The sequence below is a fragment of the Ursus arctos genome, chromosome X, assembly GCF_023065955.2.
Source record: "Ursus arctos isolate Adak ecotype North America chromosome X, UrsArc2.0, whole genome shotgun sequence".
Lineage (NCBI taxonomy): Eukaryota > Metazoa > Chordata > Mammalia > Carnivora > Ursidae > Ursus > Ursus arctos.
In genome coordinates, this window is record NC_079873.1 from 85,478,365 (window position 1) to 85,490,590 (window position 12,226).

Below are 12,226 nucleotides of genomic sequence, written 5' to 3' on the forward strand. Positions count from 1 at the left end.
AAAAAGTGAATGGGATGTTGGGTGGAAAAAAGCATACGGGAGCGAGACAGCTGTGTGAGAACTACCTCCACTGCTCCTTCCAATAGATACGAGTCATAGGCGAAGTGGCCTCAGTGAGGAAGGAACACAAACAATACAGTTGCAACAAGTTGGCAGGATTTATTGTTAGCACATTAAGTCACCCTTTACTTCAACCTAATAATTACATGATGTTCAACTGAGTCACTGCTTACAAGCAGCAGTGATTTATTCTAAATTCTCTCTGTGAATACACAATACTAAATGGATCTTTTATTCTGACCAGGAAAGAAACTAACACAGATAATAGAATCTACCAATTCTCAGTAAAAAAAAAAAAAAAAAAAAAGATTTTTTAAGGCCTATTTATAGAGGAGTAAGAAGAGCGAAGGGAACAACAAAGTTGAGTGAAGCATCAATGGATCAGCAACATGGGAGATTGCTTACTATCCCTAGGCCTGAAGAAGTAAGTAGAGAGAAGTATGATTGGAGCCCAGTAAGGACTATAGCCATGGGCAAGACCTGGTTAAAGCCAATGGGAAAGAGACTATCCAATGCGCTCCTGACAACTTCCCCAAACCACAGCCCAGCAGGGAAGGAGCAAAGGCAGTAAGTATGCAAACTCCACACCCCCCCAGCCCCTGTGATCTCTCCTGAGTGCCAGTAATGGACTGAACCCAACCAGCAATCAGAAGGCCAGGAAGCCCTAGTAATTCATCCACAGAAGTTAGCCTTCCAAGACACAAAGAAGAATGGACAACAGACAACTAGAAGATACACAGCATACCAGCTAACTCCTGCTTATCCTTTAGGCCTAAATTCAGACATTACTTCCTATAGTCCTAGGCCCTTTTCTTTCCTTATGTTCTCCAATAAGGTTTACTAGGGATTCCTGTACTTTGGGTAATAAAGCCAAAATACTGTTGCCCAAAACGAAACAATCCTAAATAGATAAGCATAGTAGTTAAGACAATTCAGTTCACACTTGAACTTTAGCACTTTAGCACCTATGGGCTCTGTGACCTCAGGCAAGTTTTTTCCCTCTATAAAACTGGAAAAACAGGACCAGCTAGCAGAGTCCTAGGGAGGATTAAGTGAGATAATCCATCTGAAGCACTTGAGCAGTGCCTGGGACACAGGAAGTACTGTGAGTAATGAGAAGCTTCCTTCCATTTGTAAACGTGCTGAATTCTACAGCACCTCTAAACAAAAAGGCAAAGGCATGCTCAGACCTATCCTAATTCCTTGGTTATTTGGTAATTTTGTAATTAAAAGCTAAAACAACGAAGTAACTTCCTAATTCTTAGAAAACTTGGGCCGAACACTTCATGATCTAATCTCTGACTTTCCGTGTACAAAAATAGTTCTGAGAAAGATATTGGGATAAGACTTAAAATCTGATCATAATACATGCAAGTCATGATACACAGTCCCACTGGAGTTTCTGATCCTAAAAGTGCTAGAATATATTGGACCATGCAAATTTGAAACATTGTGTTAAATATTTCAGAATTTAATATTAAAAGGCCAAAAACAGGGCACCTGGGTGGCTCAGTTGGTTAAGCGTCTGCTTCGGCTCAGGTCATGATTCCGGGGACCTGGGATCGAGCCCCTTGTCGGGCTCCCTGCTCAGCGGGGAGTCTGCTTCTCCCTCTCTGTCCTGATCCCCCCGCCCCCCGGCCGCTTGTGCTCTCTGTCCTAACAAATTTTAAAAAATCTTTAAAAGGGGGGGGGCAAAAAACTGTAACGTCCTCCTTTTCGTAAAAGGCACTATTTCACATAAGGATTTTAAAAATCTAGAAATCATCTTTTCTCTTTGGAAGCTCTCTCCAGTGCCAGTTTTCCTGCTCACTGTAAGGGTCGGGAGGCTCAGATTCGAGACTCATTCCATAACCTTGGATGTGCTGCTTCAGTTCTCTGGGATGGCCTATGTTCCCTCCGTTTTTTAAAATTTGTGATGAAACAAAAACCCTTGAAACCTTAAATGCTCACAGGACGTGATCTGAACTCAGGTCATTTTCAGCCCCTAATTTTCAAGTATCGGCAACACTAGCAGGCATACATTTCAGAAGCTTGTCATTTCATCCTTTCCAATACCTTATCAAAGCTTTTAATGAACACAGCTGCCATGATTTCAACACAGGAAAATTAAAATTTAAAACTGTACACAAATCCCTAAGGGTATTGCCTTTAAAAAGTCCAAGTGCGAGCAATGAAGCACATTTACATTCTGTACTCACCGGAACAGCGGCCATGAGTGTCGGCTTCAGTACAGTACAGTCTCCTTTGCTTCCTTTTTTAATTTTGCTGGACTACAGCAAAGAAAAAGTAAATAGGATCAGGAAAACCAACATTCGCAAAAAATGCTGTAATTCAAATATTAACGATGACAGTGACAGAAATTTACACGTGGAATTTGATCTTCCACTGCTCTGGGAGTTATCGGTTAGAACTATTATAACCTACAAAAGTCTAAAGCATAAGTGCTTTAGTGCCTTAGCCAGGAGATTATTTCTTCTAGCACCTTTCAGCCTTCTTTAGGGGGAAAACGCTGATTCGGAATGAAGGAGAGTGGGATATTCTGGTACATTGAGCATTCTTATTTACAGACATATCAAACACAGCACAAACCATCCATTAGGGAAAAAAAAAAAGGAAAAACAGAAGCCCTCAACTAAGGTAGACTGAGCACTAAAACAAAATTGAAGATACTTTTAACTTTCTTTGATGAGCCACATGGTAAAGCCACCTCTCAAAGTCACTGATGTCAATTAACATCATACAAAAGTACTCATTTGATAACATTTTGGTTGACAGGGTACTGAAGACACTGCCAGTGACCACGGGGAATATGCACAAACATATGTCAGTGTGTACGTACTACTTCTTTTCTTCTCTTTTCCTTCTTACACACCTAAGTACTGTCTGGGATTTCAAACGTCAGATCAGCAGGTAGAAACAATGATAAAGGAGCCCACTGAAAAGGGGAGATGAAAATAAAACTCTGCTGGGGCGCCTGAGTGGCTCTGTCGGTTAAGTGTCAGACTCTTGATTTCAGCTCCTGTCATGATCTCAGGGTTGTGAGATTGAGCCCCACGTCAGGCTCACGAGCTGGGTGTGGAGCCTGTTTCAGATTCTCTCTCTCTCCTTGCCCCTCTGCTCCCCCCTCTCTAAAAAAAATAAATAAAATTTAAAAATAAAAAGTGAAAATAAGAATCTGTTCTAATGCAGTTCACTAGTCTGTAAGTTTAGGTGTAGACTGTGTTAGTTGTGCTGACGCAGGCAGGAAGAAAACCAGCTCTTAAGAAATAGTGTGACCTGCCAGGTAGCACCAGCCTCGTCATACGGAAGGTTCTGCTGATAGAACTCGATTGCTTTTATCCTACTTTTCTTTAAGATGGATAAAGGAAATAAAATAACTACTTATTGTTTTACATATGTGCAAGCATGTGCACATTTGCAAGTGGAAATCTACCCCCACACATGCATACCACACACGGGAGGGCTGCCTTGTAGGGAGAAAGATGGGCTCTTATGTCCTTCGAGAGAGAGCTGCCTTCCATGTGGTGCTGACCATCTGTTGTTTTAGAGAGCTGTTCCAGGGTAGCAGTAGCCACAAGGAGCCCTTTCTCTCTCTCTTTCTTACTCTCAGTAATGGTATCAGTTCTCTCGTCTTATTACGTACGATTGCAATAACCCTAGTTAGGACAACATCACAATTATCTAGTGCCTCTAATCACCCCCCTTTTTCTGATTTCCAATGTGAGGGAGATTCCTGGGTTTTAGATTCCTGGTAAGATTGAGACTCTTTCTTATAAAGTTCATTAAAAAGGTAGGTGAGGCATTCACTCCATCCGCCCCCTTCCCTACACGGAGGCGACTGTTTTCAGAACATCCCGGGGGGGAATCATACTCAAAGCCTATTGAAATGTTTTTTCACATTTTGAAAACATTTCTAAAATAAGAAAACCCCACTACAGTGCACTGAAATGTAATCATCACAGATCTTTCTTTCTTCTTCTTTTTTTTTTTAACATTACAAAGTTTTCTAAAAATTTTGTTTTACAATCCAAGCCCCCGTCTTACTGACAGGTCTATTTTAACTTGACTAGATCAAGTCCCATTTATTAGTAGGCAGTGGATGTGTAATTTCAAATGGGCTTAAAGTACATGAGTCAGCTCTACTCATTGTTGGTCTTCCTACTGTGAACACCAGGGAGAAGGGAGAACCCAGACTCAGGGCGCAAAGCTGAGGGCTGCCTTTGGATAGGCAACAGAACTTGCCATGATGGTGGAAATGTTTGGTACCTGTGCTGTCCAACGGGGTAGCCACTAGGACATGCAGCTACTGAGACTCTGAAATGTGCCTAGAGCAACTGAGAAACGAAATTTTTCTCATCTAATTTTAATGATCTTTACCTCAGTATGTGGCTAGGGACTAACGCAGTTGACAGCACAGTGCTAGAGAAAACTCAAGAGCAAAACCAGGCCACAATCCTACCACCACACCTCCTCCCCCAAACCTACCACTGTTGATGGATAATGCGTCCAAAAGGCTCAGAGCCTTTATATTCTCTATCCTGGCTATCCAGAACCAAAATCCAAGCAAGACAAGATGAACCATTCATTTCCAAATCGTTTAAACAGATGCTAACAAATCCACAAGATTCTTTCCCATAGCTTCATATTTGCTCACAGGAGCTCTTTTTGAAGTCAAGGAGAATGCTTTCACAGAATTAAAACATCTCAGGTTTCAGCACTGTGTTGTCAGCCAAACAATGCAACTTAATACGATCGAGCCAATAGAGCAAAAAGCCTGTCACCTGGTCAGAGAGTGTAAGCGGAGAAGAATATCCAATCCTACAGCCATAGGTAAAGCAAGATATCTCTGCCGTCAATTCCAGTACGTGAGCCAAAGGCAAGTAGCCAATGTACGTGTCCTTTGGGCTGAAACAAAACAAGAGCAACATTTTAGCCATTCTTAAAACGGTGGGGTAATGAGGAAGAGCAACAGCCTTGTCGTCATAATACAGACTGAGCTTAGAGGAGGCCAACCGCGAGCTCTGCTTTCTACAGGGCACGGGGCGCAGTCCCGTCTTACCCGAGGCCGGGGATCCTCTCGCACTGGCCCGCCATGCCGGCTATCAGGTTGTTGTGGTGCATCATCACTCCCTTGGGCCGGCCAGTAGATCCACTGGTGTACATGACAATGGCCATGTCTGATGGGCTCGGTCGATTTGGAGGGACACTCACTAAATGAACGACAAAGCACCACATTTTCTTCACTTTAACAGTGAAGTTGCTAAACGAAGACGAAGATTTCTAGATGTGTGCATTGGGATAAACTATGTAAAACAGATACTCTCTACGGATGATCGGCCCGACAATGGCGATCAAATTCAGGTTACCTGCAGTGAGAATTTCAAACCCGATTTGGCCCATTTTCCGGATGCTCAGCCAAATCCCTGTCTACTCCTGCCTTTCTGGCAGTGTTGTAGAAAGCTATCCGAGACTTGGGAGAATCGGGAGGATAAGACTATTGTGGGCAAACTCCTCAGGCCTCAGTCTTCTCATCTTTAAAATGAGACGGTTGGACCTGACTGTGGTTCTTAACCACTGGCGGGCATGAGAATCACCTGTGGAACTTGACCAAAATACCATCTCTATCTCTTGTCCCTAGCTCAGAAGATTCTGTGTCTGGGCTGGAGCAAAGGCTCCACAGATGACACTCACACACACCCCTGATTGGAAACCACTGGACTTGATCTTTTAACTTTTTATAAAAATAATTTTATTTTACAATAACTGAACCATGGACACTGAGTTAGATAACCATTATACATTTAACAGACTATTTTAAGATGAGATTCCAAGCAGCAAGTAAAATCCAAACAACACCAAACCAAAATTACCTTTTCTACTGTTTTTATCATTGCTTCTTGAAATTGGTATAGGAAATCATTTTTTCAAAGTACTGAATGTGCAGTTAGATAAAAATAATGGTGTAAGATCGTGGTCCTTTCTCTCTGACTCACTCGCTCACTCACTCCTGTAGTTAGAGCACTTGTCGTGTGTCTGGCTTTGGGACTCTACTGCATCTTCCAGATTTACTGCTTATTGCCCTATCTGGATTGGAGCGTACTTTGAGTCTGTATAATCAAAATTCGACAGGAATTTCCAGATACCGAAAGAGAGAGACCATGTGGAGGGGTTTATAAGCACTCCATTCCCTATCAAAGATAATATCTAGATAGTCTCTAAACTTCACTTCTTCTAGCCCTCTGTCTGAAGGCAGGGGTGTTCAATCATCTTAAAGGTCCTGAGCTCCAGTGCGATCCTTGCTTAGTCAATGACTAGGAGAGGAAAGTAGAGAGGTCTTCCTGACAGATTAGACTCAGCCATCTTGAGCAGGGGTCAGCAGACTCTTTTTGCAAAGGACCAGACGGCAAATATTTTAGGCTTTGAGGGCCATATAGTCTCTGCCAAAACTACCCAGCCACAGACACTTGTTAAACAATTGTGATGGTGTTCCAGTCCAACTTTATTTACAGAAACAGTCAGCAGGCTGTAATTTACCAAACCCTGCACTAGAGTCGTGCTTTTCAAACTATGCGTGGTGAGGACCTTTTCTGCCCTCCACCAATAATTTATGGATGGATCCTTTCAGAAAATACAATAAAAATGCATTCTTGGAAAAATGAAATCAAAAAGACGTAATACACAAGCTTAAAGAGTTTAGATTAAATAGACAACAAATTACATTTCAATAAATACAATAGAACAGTCATACACAGGGAAAAGTAAATTAGAAAAACTGTAAATATTGTTACTTGAAAGTATCTAGCCTACCAATAAAGAGAATTGCTATTACCGACATTACCTTTTTGTCACTCCACAATACTAACAAACAGTTGAGTGAAATCGAAACTCCCTGTTTATTAAGTGCCTAGATGCACACCTTAAAGCAGACACTGTATGTATCCATATTTTAGAACTTCAGTGTGACATAAATTTGTTTCTTGCTGTTAATTTATCTACTCTGGACTGACAAGTGTTACAGAGAAGAGATAATGTTTACCTAAACTGTTCCTATTTTTTTTTAAACAGCTTTATGGAGGTATAATTGATATACAAAAAAACTGCATATATTTCATATATACAATTTGGTGATCTGAACATATGCAGACCCCTGTGATACCATCGCCACGATCAAGATAACAGACTTCTCCATCACCTCCCTAAGTTTCTTTGTGTGCTGTTGCTGTTGCTGACTTGATCTGTCAGTGACCTCTTCAACTCTACAGTTCTAACATGCTTATTTTAAAGAGCATACTGAGGCTTCCACTTTCAAGGTGGGGTGTGGTAACCTAGTAACCTCCTTTCCATTCCAGAATACACAGATATTATTATCAGAATTAAATAAACATTTCATAAGATGGGTGGATTTTTTAAAAATCAGTTTGTATTATTTATGGTACTGTAATTGTGCTCCTGCAATGGTGAGACTGTAGCAGTGGTACTGTAGTGGTGATGTAATGATTATACATTTGTCCAAACCTATAGAATGTACAGTACCCAGAGTCAACCCTGATGTAACCTATGGGCTTTGGGTGATAATGATGTGTCAGAGTAGATCTATGAATTGTAACAAATGTACTACTCCGGTGGGGTAAGTTGGTAAATGGAGGAGCCTATGCATTGTAGAGGCAGGGAGTGTATGGGAAATCTCTGTACCTTTCCCCCAATTTTGCGATGAACCTAAAACTGTTCTACAAAATAAACTTTATTTTTTAAAAATCAGTTTAAAAATGAATTATACTTTTACATACCAGTTTAAATGAAAAATTTAAGCAGTGTGATTTACCACTGAAATAATCAAAGATAAAGTTATACTTAAATTGAGTCATGCTAATGCTCCTTAAAGATATCTACTGTTGGGGCACCTGGCTGGCTCAGTTGGAAGAGCATATGACTCTTGATCTCAGGGTCATGAGTCCCATGCTGGGTGTAGAGGTGATTTAGATAAATACAACTTAAAAAAAAAAGATATCTACTGTCAGTTTAGAGAATCACGTCAAAAAAGAACTGTATCCTTTCTGTGCTGACTAATGGAAGCAGCAGCAGTAGATATGCTAAGCTCTTCTCAGTCTAAGGACACGATGTGATGCTTCACTTCTTTTTTTTTTTTTTTTAAAGATTTTATTTATTCGACAGAGATAGAGGCAGCCAGCGAGAGAGGGAACACAAGCAGAGGGAGTGGGAGAGGAAGAAGCAGGCTCATAGTGGAAGAGCCTGATGTGGGGCTCGATCCCAGAACACCGGGATCACGCCCTGAGCCGAAGGCAGACGCTTAACCGCTGTGCCACCCAGGCGCCCCGTGATGCTTCACTTCTTGTTATCATAACAACTACTGACTAAAATGCATGTGTCTCATTACTGTAGAGATAAATGGAACCAGGTGGGATATGTGGTCTATCAGGTCACTGCTTACACAAAATTATGAGGACTAATACCCCCTAGAGTTTTGTACCAAAATCCTTTGGTGAATCCACAGAATTGGCAACAACAGATCCCTACCGATAAGGACCTCCCAAGTGACCTCAATCTTGCAGTGTCAGCCTGGTGTTGAGAGACAATTCTCTATGCGTCTCGAGTTTCTCTCTGTACATCTTGTGAACAAAGGCAATGACTGGGCTCCAGAACATCTTTTCAAGGATGTCTGCACAATAAACAACCTTGGAAGATGGAGATAGAATCTTCCTCTAGAGCGGGGTGCCTGGGTGGCTCAGTCATTAAGCATCTGCCTTCGGCCCAGGGCGTGATCCCAGGGTCCTGGGATCGAGCCCCACATCGGGCTCCTCTGCTGGGAGCCTGCTTCTTCCTTTCCCACTCCCCCTGCTTATGTTCCCTCTCTCTCTGGCTGTCTCTCTCTCTCTGTCAAATAAATAAAATCTTAAAAAAAATCTTCCTTTAGAGCTAAAGAGTAGATGTGCTTCCTGTCCAGTACGATAAAAATAATATCTCCCTCTCTCCCTCCCTCCCTCCCTCCAGGGCAGAGGGCAGTCATACTACCCTCTATAAAAGTTTGGGCTCCCTAATCTCACGGTTGCTCTCCTGTAACATGATTCATGTTGCCAGGTACGGGTCCCATGCCAACCCTCTTTGCGTTGCCCTGTGGAAACTGGAGCGCGGGGAAGCAACACAAATGCTGACAGGCTGGCTACTGCATTTGTAGTGAATACAAAACTGTCCTTCATCTCTGACCCAGGGATCTCAGACCTCCAAGAAGCTACAGCAGGCTCACTCACTGGCTTGCAAGTAGGGTGAAATCTCAGCCTCTGTGCCATTCTCCACACTGGGTAAAGAGCTCTATAGTCTCTCTTTCTCTCTCACTGCAAATGTGTTCAGTCCCTAATGGTCAAACCCTCAGAAGCTAAACAGTGGTTCAACCAACGTTTTCTCCAAACAAAATGAATCCTTTCCTCATCTAGTAGGGTTTTGTGATCTTCACATTAAACATGAATAAAGAAACTATTTAAATGGAGTATTTAATTTCCTCAACCCTCTGTCCTGATGACCAATTGATATTTTGCCACAAGGCGTATCTACCGGCTTCAAATGAAATACCAAGTAACCACCTCAGTGGCAGAAAAAATCTGAGCATAAGCTTGGCAAACAGCTTTTTGCATCCTCTGAGACATCATTAAAATCACTAGCGTTAAGCATTTAAAAAAAAAAAGGTTACTGAATGGAAGGCCTGAGATCTTTTCTTTATATGAGGTCCAAGTTGGAAAGTTACTGTGGGTTACCTGAAAAAGGAAGTTCAGACTGCCTTCAGTCTGAACCATTGACTACATTAACTATATAGTAAATTTTAAAACACTGGTTACCTTTGAGGAGAGAAGGAGAGAAAACTTTAATCACATATGGTCTTGATCATTTAAACATTTTTAAAAGATTTTTAAATCAAAGAAGTTTACGGTTTTTACTTGCATTACTTCTTTTCCTAACCTACTGAACTGAACCTTAAATAGATGAATAAATTTTGTTTTCACTGTTTTACTTACCGTTGTCTGGCTTGGATCCCAACTCTTCTACTGATTGCATGCTGTGAATCTCAAATCCTTCAGGGTAGTCTGCTTTATTGATAGTCTTATTGTCCACATAAATGATGTGTTTAACACAATTGATATCTGACAATGCAGTCTGTTGAGCAGAAAAAAGATCCAGCTATTGCATGTGGGCCTGTAATAAACTCAGTTATTGGACATTTTCCTGTCAGAGAACACTCCCATGAATTCAAAGAAAAATTCTTATTTACCTTAAGTTTACTTTCCAGAAGTTCAACACTAGTAATCAGGTAGGTAGCCTCAGATTCATTTAACCCATGAACTACAGCTTCTTTGCCAAGTGTGGCATATAAAGTCACGACTACATAATAAAACATAAACACATATGTTAAATGATAAACATTTATGAGATATATTATTTAAGTCAGCCTTTTGTGATGGGTACACTCATGGATGCAAAGACATTTTATAATGTCATTTGATTTCACAGTCTCTGCTATTACCTTTAAATGTTGCCTGAAACTTCCTGGTAGCCCCAATTTTTCCTTGCCAATTCTAGGTATTCTAACATCCTAAACCTGAAGAAACCCAGGAATACTGGAAGAGCACAACTGTTCAAAAATTAGTCAACCAAGATTCTCAAGGCCAATAAGTTTCTGGCTGAACTCTTAATTTAGGTCAGAGCTAGCCCACCTAGAACTACCCTGTGATATCAGGTTATAGCACCAAAGAATGAGTAAGTCCCGGGGCGCCTGGGTAGCGCAGTCGTTAAAGCGTCTGCCTTTGGCTCAGGGCGTGATCCTGGCGTTCTGGGATCGAGTCCCACATCGGGCTCCTCTGCTGGGAGCCTGCTTCTTCCTCTCCCACTCCCCCTGCTGTGTTCCCTCTCTCGCTGGCTGTCTCTGTCAAATAAATAAATAAAATCTTTAAAAAAAAAAAAAAAAAAAAAAAGAATGAGTAAGTCCTTGAGAATCTTCAGATTGAGGATCTCAAGATGGAATCATGTCCTCACTCCTTCTAGGGAGTTTTTTTTAGTGGGCCCAATGTCCAAACTGATTGGTGACCTCCACGCCTTAACTAGGTGGGCCAAGGAGATCTACTCTTTAGGAGCTACCAGACAAAGGAAACATAAGCTGGAACCAAAACCACTTAGAATCAAGGGACATCTGCTAAACTTCAATCGGACTGGAAATTCAGCTCTAGGCTGGTAACCAAAACAGCAACATGGTTAAGAAGAGCGACTTTTCACAAGCTGTTGATTGTTGAAGCTGGGTGATGGGTACACAGGGGATCATTTCATATTCATTTTATTTGAGATACAAACTCTTGATTCCTATACTACACTTGTAGTATTCTTCATTCAGTAAACAATTGAGGGCCTAGTATGTGGTAGGCACTGTTCTGGACTTTGAATTTTAAAAAAAAATTTCATGCACAACAGCAAAAGCAAATGCTTATGAGTCAAGAATATACCCTATACTTTATTTTCTGGCCAACATATCTAATGTCAGTTCAAGCTGTTATGTGCTCATTTCACATGTAAAATGGAATAGGTCAAAGGGGAGGCCTCGAAGTGAAGCAATGAACTAGAATGATCCTAAGCAATGATTCTTTTCTTGTTTTAATCATTATTTTGTAAGTCACACCCTAAAAAACCCCTCCAAACCCTAAGTTCTTCAGGTATAATCCACTTCCAACTGAAAAGTAAAACTCTAAATTCTATCTGCATTAAGCTACCAATTCCCATACTGGCTCTTAGAAACTACTTTTTTTAACAGGAATTATCAGAGATCTTTTAACTACAGTACGTATTGTTTTACTGACAGAAATTTATGCAGAAAAATAGCTAAAGAACACCTACCATGAAAACAACAGCATCACAGGACTATTTCACATGTCACTAAAACCCCTCCTCTCCCCCTCCGAAAACACAAGGCACTTACGAGGGAAGTTGTACTTAAAGCAGGTCTGGGCCGCAATCATCCACTCGGCCCTGGTCTCGCAGAAAATGGCAATAGTGTTCTTTGGTTTCAGTCCCAGCGCAGTGAGTCCACTACCAAAATTATTCACTCTGCAGTTCACTTCGAGATAGCTCATCCATTTATAATTCCCGAGAATTAACTGTTAAAGGGAGACAT

General features: G+C 41.3%; 1 protein-coding gene across 6 annotated transcripts in view; it reads right to left on the reverse strand.

Annotated features, from left to right (window-relative positions):
• Window positions 1-12,226, reverse strand: part of ACSL4 (acyl-CoA synthetase long chain family member 4) — a 75,413-nt gene that overhangs the window by 23,026 nt on the left and 40,161 nt on the right. For all 6 annotated transcript variants that reach the window (XM_026478816.4, XM_026478814.4, XM_026478817.4 and 3 more), the window contains exons 4-9: window positions 12,032-12,209; window positions 10,340-10,449; window positions 10,086-10,224; window positions 5,120-5,270; window positions 4,842-4,965; window positions 2,259-2,330 (exon numbers count right to left, since the gene is read on the reverse strand). In XM_026478816.4, coding sequence (XP_026334601.1) covers window positions 2,259-2,330; window positions 4,842-4,965; window positions 5,120-5,270; window positions 10,086-10,224; window positions 10,340-10,449; window positions 12,032-12,209 — 774 coding nt within the window. The remainder of the gene's footprint in view (window positions 1-2,258; window positions 2,331-4,841; window positions 4,966-5,119; window positions 5,271-10,085; window positions 10,225-10,339; window positions 10,450-12,031; window positions 12,210-12,226) is intronic.